Source organism: Thunnus maccoyii, chromosome 10 (genome assembly GCF_910596095.1).
Source record: "Thunnus maccoyii chromosome 10, fThuMac1.1, whole genome shotgun sequence".
Lineage (NCBI taxonomy): Eukaryota > Metazoa > Chordata > Actinopteri > Scombriformes > Scombridae > Thunnus > Thunnus maccoyii.
In genome coordinates, this window is record NC_056542.1 from 6,038,496 (window position 1) to 6,056,177 (window position 17,682).

The 17,682-nt window shown below is 40.4% G+C and overlaps 2 protein-coding genes across 3 annotated transcripts; both read right to left on the reverse strand.

Moving 5' to 3' along the window:
• Positions 1–2,902: 2,902 nt before the first annotated feature.
• Positions 2,903–13,521, reverse strand: herpud2 (HERPUD family member 2). Of its 2 annotated transcripts, none has more exons than XM_042422643.1 (9): positions 13,279–13,521; positions 10,596–11,010; positions 8,586–8,663; positions 7,046–7,150; positions 6,155–6,315; positions 5,013–5,138; positions 4,550–4,885; positions 4,125–4,236; positions 2,903–3,867 (listed from the first exon to the last, which is right to left on the reverse strand). In XM_042422643.1, exons 2-9 carry the CDS (start codon positions 10,740–10,742, stop codon positions 3,640–3,642), a joined length of 1,293 nt encoding a protein of 430 aa, XP_042278577.1. In that variant the 5' UTR covers positions 10,743–11,010; positions 13,279–13,521; the 3' UTR covers positions 2,903–3,639. The 2 variants fall into 2 exon arrangements, with proteins under 2 accessions (XP_042278577.1, XP_042278576.1); XM_042422642.1 differs by having other exon boundaries at positions 7,046–7,153; positions 13,279–13,516.
• A 673-nt stretch (positions 13,522–14,194) lies between these two features.
• Positions 14,195–17,651, reverse strand: pkdc (protein kinase-like domain containing). Its single transcript, XM_042424656.1, has 3 exons — positions 17,192–17,651; positions 16,543–16,925; positions 14,195–15,310 (listed from the first exon to the last, which is right to left on the reverse strand). The coding sequence occupies exons 2-3, from the start codon at positions 16,911–16,913 to the stop codon at positions 14,719–14,721; spliced, it is 963 nt and encodes a 320-aa protein (XP_042280590.1). The 5' UTR covers positions 16,914–16,925; positions 17,192–17,651; the 3' UTR covers positions 14,195–14,718.
• Between the last annotated feature and the right edge of the window lie 31 nt (positions 17,652–17,682).

The following is a 17,682-nucleotide window of genomic DNA, read 5'->3' on the forward strand; positions in this document are numbered from 1 at the left end:
TTAAAAATGTGAGTTAAGTGAACTTAAGTCGACTGTGTAGCTAAAAGTTGTGAGAATGTAAAACTAATCGAATTGAGTTAACTCAACTAGAGCTAGCTTGTTGCGTTACATATCACAACCTCTCGACTTTGTACTGAAGTTCTTTGAGAAATTTATACTGTAGTACAAAGTCAAGCGGTTGTGATATGCAGCACAACATGCTAATGACGCTGTAAAGGAACCATGTTGCTGCACATGCTCAGTGGCGTCTGCCGTACACAGAACTACTCTCTGGAGACTGAAAATGTGATCGCTGTTATTAGTCTTTGGAGCCATTTGTGCAGTGGTGTGACTCATTGATGTGTTTTTAATAGTTTTTGGATAACAACGGAGGTCTACGGCACAGAGGAATATGATATATCGGGCTTTGGATAATGAACTAAAATTGGCCCACCTATACATCGGTCAGGCTCTAATCTAAACAAGAAACATTTACTACATTTGCTCAGTCAGGGTACTTTTAGCGAAAGCAGACGCTTCAGTGCATCACCATCCCGTCTATCTCCTCTCTCTCCTCCATGGCAGGTGTCCAGCCCAACTGCTGCCTCTCCAAAGACAACGAGGCCTGATAGCAGGGAAACAGGAGAGAGCCGGCTGCATAACAAGGACTTATTATGATGATGAAATGTCCTACAAGGCCCCAAACACCCTCTTAAAGAAATCTCTCCGTCCGATAAGGGGAGTCCAACCCTCGGCTCGGAGCTGCGGGGAAAAGGAGGGGAGGGGGACCCTAACCTGATTGGATGGGTGGCTCGGAGGGGGCACACGTAACGAAATCAAATGGCCGTCAAGCCGCTGTCATGCATAATTAATTGGGCCTTCTACGACCAACTACACAAAAATCCATGGTCATTAGATTAGGGGGTTTTGGAGGACTCTCTGAAGTGCATCGCTGTCTGAGCTGCTTCCCTGCTCACCTCTCTATCTGTGAGGATAGTGTCAGAGTCTGGGCATGTTTTAACGTCCAACGGAGACTAAACTCAAGCTTTCATTGAGGCTCCTTTAGGAACTCAAGGACAACGTGATGTTATCGCTGGTTCATAAAGTCTGCACAACGCAGTCATACTACCAAAACGTGTGAGTTTTACTTTGATTCACTGCACCCTGAAGATACCGATCACCTACAGTTCACAGTTGATGAACTCAATGAAACACTTTCTCCCATCCCCCAGTCTACAGCTGAGCCGCCCTTCCCTCCCATTAACATAACTGGACCTCCAAAGTGCACATCCAGAAGGGCTGAGTCAAGAGAAACTGGACTTGTTTTATATTCTTTTATACATTTCTCCTCTCATCCAAAAGGCCTCTTAGATTGCTGAAAATGAAAAATGGGTGTGATGTAGAAAAATACCACTTTGTGCTCATAGATGGATTACTGAACGGGCCAACAGGGGCCCAAAGGGTCAGGGGGCCCCAAAGCCAGAGACTCTGAAGCAAAAGGGTGATTTCCACTGCAGTTGGGGGTGACATTTCAACCTCACTTTTCTGGTTTCAAGTTGATTTTCTTACTAAAATCTCTCTAAGCCGTGTCCTCTGACTATCCAGCCGCCATAGTCCAGATAAGATCTGAGTTGATAAAAATGTTGATACACTCGTCTGAGTTGCCTTCTTTTATTACTTTCAGTGCAATGAGAAAAGAAAAGCAGCAGTGAGAGGTGCGATGAGTGCTCTGCAGACTTTTCTGCCCTGGGTTTCACCTTTCAGGCTACATACAGGCAGCCTTACTTTCATGATGAAAGCTGTTGGAGCTGTATGTGGCCTGAAAGGAGGCAGGAAGAGGTTATGACAGGTTTGCATACATAGCATTTGTGTTTCTACACTGTTGCTCTAAAGTGAATGTTATTAACATGCTTTGTTGAAAAGTCTCAGGTCTGAATCAAGAGGAGGGATGTTCTGATCACATTTTTATTTTTCAGTTTGTTTTATTTTGTTTATTTTTCCTACATGCAAAGTGCATACTTGAGTTACACTAAACATTAGTAAAGCTATTAGAATATGATTGACAGCATCACAGGTTTCCTATAATACATTGTATAATGTCCTGCAGTATTTTATGTATCTGTCACTGGCAGGAAGCTTTCAACAGGAGTCAAACTGCTTCTCATTTACAGCATAAACTAAACACTGAAATTTCAGCTACAGTTTTCAACCAACAGAACTTTACAATTATGGTTCACCTGCAAAATGTCACTGAAAATACATGAAAAGACAAGCACAAGTGATTTTTTGCCCCTGTGCCCAGGAGCCTGTTATCTTATAATGCATCCATGTGAAATCTGAGAAAATAGGTCAAGGTTTTGGTTTCTTGGAGGTCATGTTATCATGACTGCATACACAGCTGTTGATATAATGTATAGTGCATAGTTTCACACACACACATTTTCCTTTAATTACAACATATTTGCTATTTCTGGAAGCTTTTGGACCTCTGCTAGCAGTGAAAAAAAGGTCCAGAGGATTGAAATGTTTTATCTTGACTTTTATTTACTTGTGTTTGTGTTTTACTATTTGCTGTTATTATTGTTATTTTGTTGCCTTAAGTGAGGTATTTTGTAACATTCAAAAACATAAAGACTGTTGCTGTTATTATAATTTTATGTTATGAGGCATTTCAAGCGATCAGAATGTCACAATATCATTGGCTGAGTGTTGGAAACAATATTAAAACAATAAAATGGGACAAGAAATAAGAAAATATTACAACTAGTGTGGCATTTATGAAAACTATCAGAGTGCAAAGATGAAAACAACTAATCAAACTCCTGTACATGAAGTTCAATCAGCCACTTTAACATTTGTGTATAAATGCTGCCACCTGCAGGTCAGCAGAGCTACAGAATAAATGACAAAGTGAAACACAACAGACAAACCGCAGCAAGATTTTTATTCAAAAAAAGCAATATATTCAGGAATTATAGATGCATATACTTACATTTGTAAATAGATAATGTTCAAATACACAAAGTGGGAAAACAATGTGCTTCTGTATCTGCAACGTCTTTATGCACATCATGTGCATACATGAAAATGTCACCAGAGATGTGGTTTTCATGGTTTGTTAAGGACACACATCTCCCTCTCATTTCAGGGAGATTCCTGATTTTTTTTTTCTTTCTTTTTTTTTGTTGTGATCTGGGTCACATCCCTCATTTGAAAAGTCTCCAAAAAAAATGACTTTATCACTGCTTAAAATGGAAGACAGCTCCCTCCAGAGTCTCTTCGTCACGTCTCAATGAATTCGCAACCGATGAAAGAATTTTTTTTTTTTTTTTAAATTCACTGCTGAAGCATTTACTCCATTAACACAGAATGATATTTCTTTTCTAAATGTCCATTTATTCTCCTAACCCTGCATCAGAGAGACAAACTGCATCTGCTCAAAGGTCCGTTTGTTGGCAGCTTGTAGGAGGTTTGAACTGGGCGGTCTGTGGTTAATGGGTATTTGACTGTATGGGGGTATCTGAAGGTGGTTTTCTGGGTATTCGGGGCAGCTAAGACGAAGGTGGGAATTGTGATACTTCTGTAGAGTTGTACCTGCTGGCAGGAGGAGGAAGAGGAGGAGGAGGAGGAGGAGGGGTATTTGAGAGGTAGGGGGTCTGCCTAGTTAGCCGGGTGGGGCCGTCCCTCCGGGATAAGCGAGGTGAAGAAGGTGCTGATGAAGGACCACGCGGTGGTAAGGAAGTTCGGCTCGGGGAGAGCAGCAGCAGCAGGAGCGGCAGCAGCCTGGGCCTGGTCCTCTGGGCCTCCTCCTCCTCCTCCTCCTCCTCCTCCTCCTCCTCCTTCCTCACCGCTGTCATCATCGTCCATCCCCTCGTCCATCAAACGTTCCTGAGACACAGATGGGCAGAGACAGGCGTGGTTAGAGAGTCACAGAAACAGTGAAGGAAGAAATATTCCTCTACTCAAGTATAAGTGACACTAATTAATAATGCTTCATTACAACAAGACAGGCCGATGTGTTCAAATTAGGAGCTTATTTTAAAGTTCCATGCAGCATGTATCTGATGTGTTGCAGCTGATTTAAGTCTCTATGCAGACCTTTTGTTTTTCTGGCCATTTGTCAACATTAAAAGTCCCCAACTCACCATTTCCTGTATATCCTGGTGCCGCTCCGCTTCTTCCTGAGGAGCCCCGGGCCTTTCTCCTCCTCTGAAGTTCTGCTGCTCCGGCCTGAAGGGAAACCAACCAGCCTGGTGCCTGAAAAAACAAACAAAAAAAAGATTATCGATGAACAGTTTTGTCTTTAAAATGTCAGAAAATAATGGGAAATTATAACTGACATTTTCAGAGTCAAAGGTGACGTCTTACAATGTCTTGTTTTGTCCGAGCAACAGTCAAAACATAAAGACAATCAGTTTACTATCATGAAACCAACAAATTTTGGGCATTTTATACAAAACATAAAATGTGACTGGATGTAACTTCAAGTAAAGGTGAGACAAACTGAAAACATTATACTTAATATGTCTGTAAACTATGTGTTTTCCAGTGTCGTGCAGCTCTGACTCACAGGTAGACGAGCAGCATGGCGCCAACAACCATGACAAAGCGGCTAAAAGAAGAGTAGAAGTAGACGATACTGAGCAGGACGCCGGCACGAGACACCGTGTACAGCCAGTCCAGCCAATCGCGGTTCAGCTCGTCCTCGTTCATCACCGCCCCGCCCTGCGCGTTCATCTGGATGTTGGGGTTGGCCGGCTGGTTCTCTGGTAAGGGGTTGGGGGCCGGGTTGGGCCCCAACGGGGGTTGTACTGCTTCGTTGGGCTGGGCGGGCTGGTGGGGCGAGGGAGAGGGGGCGGATGGAGGGGAGGCGCTGGGAGGCTGAGAGGCGGCGACTGCTGCTTGACTGAGAGGAGGATGTTGAAGAAAAGGAAGATCGATGGTTGTAGGTTTTCATTTCGACCACTTAAGCAAGTGATTTTTACTGAAAATAAGCAGCCTTGACCGTCTACAGACACATTTCTTTTACTTACTATTGCATGTAGTAGTGGCGTGCATACATCTGCTGCCACCACAGCATCTGCATGGGCATGTACATGGGGTGGGGGGGCATGTTGGCAGGGAGGCCGCCTTGTAGAGGGACCTGGGCTCCATCTGGCCTGTGGAAGAAAAGTCACATTTACAACAATATAAAACAGATTGGTGACAAAAACATATTCTGTCTGGCTGTTTTATTATTTCCACTCTTGATTATCAGTATTGGAAAAAAAAAAAATCTGTATTTCTCTTTGAAATATTTATTTTAAAATCTGGCTGCTTTGACTTGTTGCTTGTGATGTGATGTGATGATCATAAACCTCAAAACTTATTTCACGGTTCTGCTTTCAGTCTAAAGCAACACAAACGTCTCCAGAACGACCACAGTGTTGAATCAGCAACTTTCTCACAGTCTCAATAAAAACATGATCAGCTTCTTAAAAGGTCAGAATCATTGCAGGACTGTTGTAGAGCTGCGACGATTACTTGATCAGAAAATTAACTGGCAACTATTCTAATAATCGATTAATCATTTTATCATTTTTTTAAGGCAGCAATTCTAAAAACGTGCTATTTTAAACTTCTCAAATGTGATGATTTAATGCTTATCTCTGTCATATGTGATCGTCAGTTGAATATCTTTGGGTTTTAGATCATTTTTAATTATTTTCTGATGTATGCAGTCTGTTTCTGACTTACAAAATGTATATTTTTATCCATATACTTAAGAGTATTTGCATGATAATATAGTTGTTAACCTTTGTACATCTCACATCATTGAGTTCTGTATTTATTTTACTACTGACTCTCAGCCTTTGTGATTTCTTCTGTGTGATGCTGCAGTGACACATGAATCTAACTCAGGATCAAGTGTCTGTCTGTCTGTGTAACAAATTGAAGTTGGTCTGTGCAAAAGACTTATTGAAAATATATTGTCACTATATTGACAAAACTATAAATTAAAAATGTTTTTTATAGTCAAATCACATCATATTTACAGTGACAAAATACTAACATTATCTAAATTATAACCTGGGCCTTGTGTTTAGGCTTAGAGAAAAAAACAACAATCCTGGGAATTTAAGGAATCACCTTTGCTCCATTATGAGGAAAGACACTAAACCAGACATTGTCTTACCACTGAGGGACTCCGGGGGGGTTCTGTGGGTTGTACTGGGGGAAACCACCGCGATATCTCAACCCATCATAACTTCCTGGGACAGAAGAGGAGGAGGAAGCTGGCTGACTGTCCTGATTTGGTGTGGTGCCAGGGGACGTCGAGCCCGCACTGTCTGAACTCTGTGACGAGACGTGAACACCGATCAGAAGTTGAGCTGAGTACATTGCATCGCTGCGTTTCTAAATAATCAATACGCGGAGAAACAGAGTGTTTCCTATAAGTGTGCTCAGACTGAATACATACAAAACCACCGGAGATATATGAGTGCATGCGAACAAACGTGGATTTGGTGTTGAAAATGTTTCAAACTGTATGACTCCACTTCATAAACATACAGAGACGGGAGGGAGGAGGACGTGTTTTTAATAGTTTCTGGACAACAGCGGAGGTCTGCAGACAATACTTGTAAGTAGATCAATTCATCGTTGGTTTGGCTCTGCACATGAGATTTGTTGACAATAAGAAAAATATAGAAAATTGCCAAACATATCATTTAACTTTCATTTCAATGTCCAAAATGTCGAGCGGTGTCACAACTTTTTAATCACAGGTCATCCTTGTGGGCGTAAAACTGAATGTGTGTGATGCTCTACATGCTAAACCACAATAAAAACAAACCATATCAAGCACATAACCTGACTTTTGTTTTTACTCATCTTTGTGGTTTAGATGAACTAAAACAGTTAGAAGTCATCGCGGTTCACCGGTTCTCATAAATGTTCCACTAAGCCTAACAATTTGCCGTTTTCGGTGTGTGTGTGTGTTCGCAGCTGTTTGTGAGCTGTTACACACAGACTGTGTGAGGCCTATAGGAGCGGGTCATGAGATCAGTGTGTCGGGTCTACTCACGCTGGAGTCAGAAGCAGCAGAGTTGGCCATGGAAGGGCTCCGGGGCATGGGCGAGCCTGGGGGACTGTGAGAGGTACACACTAGATGCATCATGTGGTATTCATCCTGCTGCGGGTTCGACGAGGGGGCAGGACACGAGACGGCGATGTGGGAGGAAGAGAGAGAAAGAAGAGGAGGAGGAGGAAGAAAAGACAGTAACAGAGGAGAGAGAGAGACAAAGCAAGAAACAGAGAGAGAGAGAGAAAGAAATAGAGAGAGAGAGAGAGAGAGAGAGAGAGAATAAGAGAGAGAGAGAGAGAGAGGGGATTAGCGTGGAAATGGCCAGAACCCTGACACACAATACTCACCCTGTGTTCGAAAAACACATCAGATCAGCTATTGTTTCCCAGGCAGCCTGTTTCAGTTCCCCCCACAGCAAACACACACACACACACACACACACACACACACACACAAACTATGTGTGCTCAAACACAATTGAGCTTTTAAAAAATTGTGAACAGAGGACGACAGACGACCAGCTACCTGCTGGACCGATCCTTGTCACAGTCCGGTTCTGGCTGCAGACGTCTTTAAATGTCTTTATGAGCTGTTTAAATTATACAATCAGACTTGAGTTGTTTGATGTATGTGTGGTTATTTGACCACACTAATCTAATATTTGTTCAGTTGACTTCTATTTAACTACAAGCTCATGAGCATCTGATAACTTACTGTTGTGTCTTGATAACTCCTATTTTATTAAAACATGTACAACATACTGACAACATACTTGTCTGATTGCTCATTGTGTGAGGATTTAATTTACTATATAGTAAAATGTATTTAACCTCTAACTGACTTCTTCTGTAAAGTTAAGTTATATGTAATAAGTTCTGATCTTTTCTGACAAATGTTACACAACTGCAACAATATTTTTAAGCACTTGGATGTGCCTGACACGACAATAAGGAAGAACAAGGCTCCTTAATTAAAACGTGCCATTAGATCCATTATATGCTGATAACTTAGTTAATGATTAATGTTTGCTGAATGCATCCAGCACAAAGTTTAACTCAGAGCTATTTGAACATTAAGTGATAAATTGAGTGCACAATATATTCTAGTTGTTTGAGTGAAGAGTCTTTAAGTTTTTAAGCTAAATGAATGATAACTGGAGCATAAACAGCTGAAATAAATCTAAAAGGAACATGTAGCAGCTGAATTTTATCATCCTGGTGTTATCAAATTATGGGGAAACTCCAGATGAATTAATGAACAGACAACATCATTCATACATGCAACTTTCCACAGGTAGTTGATACAGAAAGGGGAGCTGCAAACAGCACTGAGCATCAGGAACTGACTGCAAAACAGTCATCAATTCACAAACTAACTGTATAAAAAACTGAATACAAACATTTAAAAAGCTTTTTTGGATGGGGACAAATCCATCTGGGTGGGCTGCCAAACCAAATTCTATCCATGTGAAATACTGCACACACACACACAAACACACACACACACACATATAACAAACAGCCCCTCAGTCAGTCTTTACCTTTCTAAGCACATCTCTGAGCTGCAGGTGGTCTTGAAGGAGCCTTCCTGAGTACACCAGCCGCTGGTCTTTGGACAGCTACGACACAAACACAAATATATGGTGAGACAAAGTTATTACCAGCGTAGAGACATCTAGGTCTCACCCACCTACTCTAACAGTCTTTACAGTGTCACTAGATAAGAGTGTCTTTGTTTCATAGATAATATCCAATAAAAAATACTGTCTTTATGTGTAACATTTCAAATATGAACTGAAATCCTGCAGCTCTTCCTCAGACATAAACCGCAACACTGGATGGAAGTGATACATGCAAAAGGCCTCGGAGCAAAAATTAACCCCAAACATAAATGTTTCAAGTGTTTCCAAGGTCAGGAATGAACTTTTAACCTCAACTTTTAAGCTTACCTTGACTAAAACTCCTCTTATACATGTGCTCAGAAGAAAAAAAATGGAAACTTTACAATTATATTGTGAGGGGCAGACTCCACTTCCTGATAAAGATTATGATCAAAAGTTCCAGGACAGCTAAACAAAACGGACCTGCTGTCTCCGAGGCCGAGAGATCTACAAATACCGTATGTTTTCAGTAAACACTGTCAGGACCAGCTGACTGTAATCCTGCACACTGACGCAGAGCAGAAACATCAGCCTCTCAAATAAACAAATATTTTCTAGCTTATGTTTCTGTTTGCAGCAGTGAGAAGGGTAGAAACATGTTATTGTTTGGTGTAATATGATAGCTCGAGATGTCAAATCCTTAATGTGTGTAAAGCCATTAGGCACCTTTGGATTAGATTAGACTGCCAGGCTGGATTACATTTTACAGTTTACTAAAAGCATACACAGAGGAGGCCCTTCATGTCGTATTTATCAGAGACACAATGATGAAAGACTGACAACAAAATCATAAAAATAACAGAAACTGACCTCATTTTCCATAACTGTGCAAAAATAAATGTCTTATTTACATTTGCTTTTCTTTAAAATTATATTTTTGTGCATTAAGTTTACTCCCGAATGGTGAAGGTGAAATTTCAGTCTACAAACATCTCAAAGAGGAAAAAAAAGCACCCTCATTTTAGCAGGTTTTGATTGTTGCTATGGTTACACAGCATTGCTCTGTGGTTTTTTATCTGTGGCCTGTTTTTTTTTTTTTATCATGTCAAACTAACACAGATAAACTGGAAGAGGAGGTGGTTTTCAGTCAACCGGTTCATCGACATCACTCAGAAAGTCAACTCTGACTCGCAACTTAAGTCACAATTTAATAAGCGTAAAAAGGGAGAATACTGAAAATCTCTGATTGTTTTTTTTTGTTTTTCATTTTGAGGAACTTCTGAAATGCAAAGTGATCAAAAAGTTGACATATGAGATGAAGTAACAAAGTGTTCCCAAGTTAAATGAAGATCATTTGACCTACTGTAAGAAATGCAGCAGTTCTTTTGTTAAATACTAACTGGCAGAAGGGATCATGTTTCAGCTGAGGTGTGAGTAACAAACACAAGACAGCGGCAGCGTGTAAGTCAGATGACTGTTTGAACGTATGCATATGTGGGTTATTCTGCAGGAATCCTGTGAGAAGTTTCGATACTTCTTTTGCTATAATTACAATAGAAATATGTTGTAACTGACATTAATTAAAGCTGATGACAGAAGGGTGAAACTTTTTACAGTGGACGAGGGTTTATTGCTTAACAGATAGATTTTAACTGGAGTGTCATTGTTTGTCAAAGTTGGTTGTAACTGTTGATATTCTTACTTTCAAAAAAATGATGAATATGTGGATTCATTTGAGAAATATTTGATTTAATATTATAGACAATCATTAATTAAGCTATGAATAAATATTTGTCTTTTGTAACAATCATCATAATCTTTTAGGAATGACTCCTGATCCATGAGTCCAGCATCCCAGATTAGAGCTTTTTTAACACTTTTTACCTCAACGACACACAAAGCAGTCACACAACAGAAGGTAACAGACCATTAAAAGTGAGATCTACTTACCGGCTTGCTGGGGTACACGTTGGAGATGTGACTCTTCAGCTTCTCCACGGTCCAGTTGAGGAAGCAGTTAATGGTCTGGTCTTCATACTTCTGATTAGGGGCCTTAATGACCAGGGTTACAGGACTATCAACTGCCCCAGAGTCCATGGCTCATATTACTACCAGGGGTGGGCTCTGAAGAACCTGAGCTCAGGAGAGCTTAGTGTCACGACTCAGGACTCACCTGAGGAGTCTCCCTCAAATCCTCTCCATTCTGGACTCAGGAAAACACCTAAAACTGTCCGTGCTGCTGCTGCTGTGATGCTGCTGGTGAGAGGATGTGGTTCCCCCTCTACAACATGTGTTTCATTTATCGGAGGAAGTTGCTGGTTTCCAACTCGATGGAAATTCTTCTGTGGTGACAGTTCTTGGGTTTCTGGTGAAAGTAAGAGGAAGAGTTTGAGTTTCTTTTGCAAGGAAGGAAGTGAGGTTTTCCATATAATGTAGAAGCTATAATAATCACATGTTAACATATCTGGTGGTAATATTTTGTCCATTTGTATCAATGGGGAAAGACTAATAAACACTACTCTGTATAGTGTAATTCAATCCAACAGCATCACTGATTAAAGCCACCATGAAGTTAAATCAACACCTCTCTAAAACTCATTATAGCCGGAGATGCAGGGTTGTTTTATTAGACTGTACTAGTTTTAGTTAGGGGAAGTGGTAACTGAGGCTGAATTTATAACTTCAGACTAGTAAATTCATCACGATTACAGGAACTTCAACAAAGAAAATCTGAGCCGGTCAGATAGCAGACACCAGAGAAAGTTGTTTTCAGTGCATTTGTTCACCAACATGAACTGAAACCAACAGTAAGTAAGCAATCACGGCATTTAGTATATGTTGTATCCTGTTAATAATCTGTACAGTTCTGAGGCTTAGTGGTAATAAACCTCCAAGACCGAACAACAAATCACTTCACCATTACCTATGCTGTGAGAGTACCTGTTATAAATGATCAGTGTTTGTATTTTGGCTGGTGTTGTGCTCCAACCCTTAATACATCAGTTTTGTACACTAAAGCCATTTCTGATTTGACAAAGACTAAGGAAAGTATTTTTATTAGTGTCAACAAGTCTCATGGAAAAACTAGTGCTGCGTTCCGAATTGCAAACCTTTTTTTCTTGTACGTACTGCAGCTGCCCTCACAAAGTACGTACTGTTGAACGCAGTATGCACACACCTGGGACACACTGCTTCGTCTTTGCACCTTGAAATTTGACCCTCTTGCTCATACGGTAAATAGTATGGTAGTATGAGTATTGGAACGCACCCCAGAACCAACAGTGTGTCAGTCCGCCTCTCAATATTGTCCTACTTTCCTATATTGTCTGTGGCAGTCAGCTCCAAGCCCATTGGTTCTTACTGAAGACCTTAAATTTTTATAACAGAACTAATACCAGGATGCAAACTTTTTATTTCTCTGACATTTTCACATCATAAACGATGAATAGCAGCTTTAAAACACAAGTCATGTGGCTTTTATATTAGTTTAGCGTGGGGCGGCTGCTCTGCAGGTGTGCTTGTTTTGACTGTAACTGCAGTAACCAGGCGGAGATAAGCCTGCTGAATTTGCACCCAAAATGCTGTCAAAACCTTTATTTACAATTTCCACTGCAGCTTCCATAATTCTCGACCGGGAAAAAAAGGTGCATAGAGGCATGAGGGAGGGCGCACACTTAAAGACATCTGCAGAGCCAAACAGATGAAAGAGCAGAGGAGGTTAACAGATCGTTTGAATAGTTATAATTAGAATTAAAATAAGTTCTTTTTCATCCTATGGTATGAGTGGAAAGTATTGTTCTTACAATTGCATTTGCATTTGGAACCGTAGTTCAGCCGTGTGCTAGGTTTTGACCTTGTTTTTGCATAAGTTACTCAAAAAGTTAAGTCTACGCTATGTGAATTTGAATTTGTGTAAATAATATGTTTATTGGGGACTATTTTCAGCTGCCAGTGTGGTGAGTTCTGGGCTCACTATAAACTACAATGTGTGTTTAGCTGAATGAAGGAATACGTCATGTCACCTGTTGCAGAAGTATGGCTCACTGATGCGTTTTTAATGATTTTTGGTCAACAATGGAGCTCTTTGGCACAGAGAATTATGCTATAATATGATCAGGAGGAATGATTACAGCAAGAAAAACCTGTTTGAATGTTCATGCGGGCACCTGACTGTTGTTTTGAGACAGATTTGGAAAAACTGTGAACCAGTCCCTTCAAAAACAGAAACTAACCGCTGCCTGGAATAAGTCGGTGGTCTTCAGTTTGAGTTTACACTTCCTGACGCCTTCATTGTTACGTCATCTTTCCAGTAAACTGTCAAAAACAAGTAACTGTAAACCATCCGGAGGCGAGAAAAGGCTCAGCAAGGCTATGTCAGTCATGGGGCTGCATAGAAAACCAAGCTAATCACGTTGTTAACCAGTGAAATCCTTGTTTACACAAACTGCCAAATGAGGCAGGTCACTCCGGGTAGCTTATATTTTGACCCTTGTCATAAAGCCAGTTAGCTTGTTGGCTAACGTTAGCTTCGCGGTTGCCTGCTAAAAACTCGGTTAAACTGGCAGACAGCGCGTTAAACAGTCTACCTGTGTGAACTAGAAACCACATTATAGCTTCGGGGAGGTTTTTGTACCTTTTTACTCTTCTAGTGTCGTCGCCTCTTCGTCCCAGCTCGGTTCTTCTGCCTTGTTGTTGTAATGTCGGGTGTGAGAGCGGAAACGACGTCACCACCGTCTTCACAACAGCTGATCAGAGAGAGAGAGAGAGAAAAGAAAGCAGCAGCAGCCAGGGAGCCACTATGGGAGCCACACATGGATGTATATCAATGGAGATACATCACAGTGATGAGAACATATGCCGGCTCTTTATAGTGAGCCAGATCCATTGACTCACCTCAGCAATAACAGCCGGTGTAACACCTGTTACACCGTATCTAGTGTAACAGGTGTTACGCCGTATTTGGTGACCCATCGGATTCTGTGACCTGCAGTGTTGGAAGAAGTACTGAGATCCTTTACTTAAGTAAAAGTATCTGATATATTGAATAATAGTACTTTAAGTGAATACTAATACTTCTATGGTAATACTTCTATACCTTCTTTTAATTAAGTATGATTTTAAATGTAGGATTTTTACTTGTAATGAAGTATCTTTACATTGTGGTATTGATAGGCTACTTTTGCTTAAGTGAACGTACTTCTTCCAACATTGTAGGTCGCAAAATCGAATGGGTTACTAATAGTAATAGTAATAATCTTCATTTACTAGCACCGCTGGCATTTATAATTCAGCCAAATTTAACAATATTTTAACCTATGATTAGTATGTGTGCACATATATCTCTAAAATTATTCAATGTAATTATACTCAACCTTATAATTTCCAGAAATTTACATTATGTTTGGTATAAAAACCTTAAATAATATAAAAACATCACACTATTACACACGTGTATTGAACGTTTTATTTATATTGAAACTATCCATAACAGTGTCAGGCCAGTGTTAAAAATGCTAAATGAAATGGGTTGAATCAAAGAGGAAACAACACAGGGTAACTCACTCTTTATTGTGTGATTGCTAAAAACACACACACACACACTTTGTTCTTCTTCCTAATGTAGACTATAAAATAATCTACTAACACACTGCATGCACAAACACACAAACTCCCTACTTGCCACCTTGTCTCATCCTATCTTAAAATGAAGTTGTTTAGAAACACACTGTTAGACATACAGTACAAGTCATAGCAGCCATGTTAAAGAGGTGAACCAGTTTCTCCTGAAAAATTATCTTTTGCATTTAAGTGGTAGTAGTAGTCTAGTGGTTTGAGAAGATACCCTTTTAAATCCCAAGGTTGTGAGTTTGATCCCTGTTCAGGGCAGTCTATCAAGTTTTTGCCAGTCCAAAGAGCTGCAGTATAGAAGAAAAACAACCTAAGCACTTTTCAAAAACTTTTATTCCTCCAGAAATGAATATTTTTCATTTTCCCATCTATGATTTATGAACTGGTCACCTTCCAGTCACACACTCGGCACTCTGGTTGTTAGAATTAGAGTTTTTGGTTCTGATTAAAGCTCCAGTTTGTGCAGAACCTCCTTGGTCAACTGTTTACTGTAGCGGTTGATCTTCCAGTGTCCAGGCATCCATCCCAGCAGAAAACGATGGAAGTCCGTCCAGGCGAAGGCGAACATCTCCCTCCACTCGTTCTCAAGGGCAGCAAAGTCCACATCTTTTTCCAGAGATATCTTCAGCTCTGAGAAATAATAGTCCAACAGGCCCGGTACCTTTTTTTCACACTCCCTCTCTTCCATGCAGCTTCCTAAAAAATACACAACATCTTTCATCCCACAGCCCCCGCCAACATACTGAAAGTCTACAGCTGCGACATCCTGTCCGTTCTGGGTAAAACAGAAGTTGGCTAACTTGGCGTCTCCGTGAACGATGGTCTTAAAGTGGCATTCGTTGAGTATCTTGTCAATGTCACTAGCTGCTGCTTTGAGCTTGGCGTCATCCATGGCCTCCAGCTCGTCCGGCCGGGTCTCCAGGTGCCAGTAGGTACCGACAGGCCACAGACCCTCTGGTGCCACACCCAGGAAGAGAGCATGGAAGTGGGCGAGCCAACTGAGACAAGCCCTTATCTCTCTGTCCTTCACGCTAGTCCTACAAATAAAAACAAATAACTTTATTTATCCAGCACAAAACAGTTCTTGTTCTTATACTCATCATAGTAGTATATAGGTTACAGTATACAGATAAGAAATATAGACGTTGTCTACTTTGACTGTAAGTCCTCCCTCCCAAAAGATATGATTAATTTAGTTAGTTTGCAACTTTCACAAACATAAATCCAAATCTACACAACTGTCAAGGTTTTTATATTTTAATTATCTCATAACAAAGATACGTTGAAATTAATTTATTTATTGAAATTATCACTAAAAAAGGTCAAGCATGTTTGAAACACATGGAAAAAGTGTCACATAAAGTCTCTGAAGTAGCATTTTATTTACTTATTGGATCTTTTTTGAAGAAAAATGCTAAGTAGTTCCCCTGTACTGTATTTATTTATTCATGTATTTGTTTTTTTATTTTTTAGTGTTCAACCTGTGATGTCTGAGTTTTTGTATTTTAGTTTGTTAATAAAGCTTTAAAAAAAAAAAAAAAGTCTTGACGTTGAGAGTTGCTGTGCATCACTATTCCTGTTGTTAGTGGTAATAACTTTACAGGCTGGTTTTATGACCGACAATAATCAACACACAAGAAGAAGTTGAAGTTTATGAGGTTCAAATGTTGTATGTATCCTTCTTGATGAGATTGATAACAACTGTCCCATATCTGACATTGTCAACATAAATATTAATTATCATGTAGTTTTATCAGTAATTCATTCTGTACTTAAAAATGTCATAAGATATAAACTATTTAAGATAATATCATGTTGTGTCTCTTATGTACAGTGAGCTTTTGTGTGTAACTCAACTATAATAAACTATTATTCTGTATGATGGATCCTACTGCTCTGCTCTTTATGTGAAGATGAAAATAAAACCAACAAATCATCTGAGCTCAGTTGACCCTGTATTCACTCGATCAACCTGCTCCATCCTAGCGTGCTCTGATAAACCTCAGCATGCTTGCACTATTAACTGGCAACAACTGGAAATACATTTCACATGTAGGCACTTGACTATTCACAAATACTGCGACAGACCCTCAGATTTATTTTGAGGATGCTTAAATCTACATCTGCATATAGCTATCTCTTGTTTTTTTGTACTAATTAAACTGTAAATGACTTTTTTTTTAATCTAAATTCAAATTTGAGGACAGAGACTTTCCAAATCCCCACATTACCCATTACAGTATTTACACAAACTCTTCTATGAAGCTACCTTCTCTGGTCATAACCGGCCAAATCCAGGTCTTCCAGCACAATCAGCATCTCGTCTCCATGGGAACTGGCAGCCAGACAGGCTGGGATCCGACAGCTCCGATTGGTGGAATAGTTCTTGTACCAGTGCGTCTCCACCTGATAGGATCTTACTTTTCGTCTGTGGGATCGATCTGTGTTCCAGCCGCCGGGATGCTCGGCCTCTTCCGGAAACTTGACATGTTTGACGACCACAGAGGGCCGGTCGCAGCCCTCCAGGTGCAGCCTGAGTATCTCCCCATAACCGCTCCACAGTGTCTGGATCTTAACACCGACACGCAGGGATGAAGCACCACACGCCTGCAGAACAAGATCCTGGTACTCCTGTTTCATCTCCAGTCAGTGCTGGAGCGAAGACAGACAGACAGACAGACGGACCGTGTCAGGATTGTTGCTGGTGGTCACTATTTTACAGGGTGTCACTGAACTCACTCACAGCTGATCCATGTTGCTATACACGCTTTATTACTGCCTGTTTCTTTCTCACACACACATTCAGAGGATGCTACCATGTCACTTAAATTAAGCCGTTAAAACTCAGCGTTAATATTTTAAACAATAAAAGTGTCTCAAATATGAAATAATTCTTAGAATAAATGTGTTAGTTTTACCCTCAGTTTCATGTCAGCTGCGTCTCACTCGGGTCCAAATGGTCTCAATGACCAGACAACAGGATGTATTTACTACTACAGCCTGCTGTGTGCTGTTTAAAGCTACAGGCGTGAAATAAAGTGAGCAAAACGAGCCTCACTGCCACCTGCTGGACTGGAGTGCACAAACAGAATCTTTGGATAGTCCCTCTCAATGTATTTGGTACATATTTAGGCACATTATCATGAACACCTATATAATCTGAAATAAAACTTGTCTGATAATAAATGTGAAGATTAATCATTTTCTTTTTCTTCTCTTTTTTTGGTGCAACTCGACTGTCTGTACAGTAGATGAAGGTGACAATGGCTCGGGTAGACAGACAGGTAAAACTGTTCAAGGGAGACTATTGTAGGAATTGTAGCTTTAGCTTTAATTCTAGCGGACCAAAGATCATTTGGACAGTTAAAACAAACTTTATCATGATATTTAACATTTGGTGTCAAACTGT

Excerpts from the sequence above, each read along its gene's own strand:
- herpud2 (XM_042422642.1), bottom strand. The coding sequence starts at position 10,742 with ATGGACTCTGGGGCAGTTGATAGTCCTGTAACCCTGGTCATTAAGGCC. Across the intron at positions 6,316-7,045 it reads CTGCTGCTTCTGACTCCAGC|AGTTCAGACAGTGCGGGCTC; the intron begins GTGAGTAGACCC and ends GTCTCGTCACAG. Across the intron at positions 5,139-6,154 it reads CCCCCCGGAGTCCCTCAGTG|GCCAGATGGAGCCCAGGTCC; the intron begins GTAAGACAATGT and ends TTTCTTCCACAG.
- pkdc (XM_042424656.1), bottom strand. The coding sequence starts at position 16,913 with ATGAAACAGGAGTACCAGGATCTTGTTCTGCAGGCGTGTGGTGCTTCA. Across the intron at positions 15,311-16,542 it reads GCCGGTTATGACCAGAGAAG|GACTAGCGTGAAGGACAGAG; the intron begins GTAGCTTCATAG and ends TTTTATTTGTAG.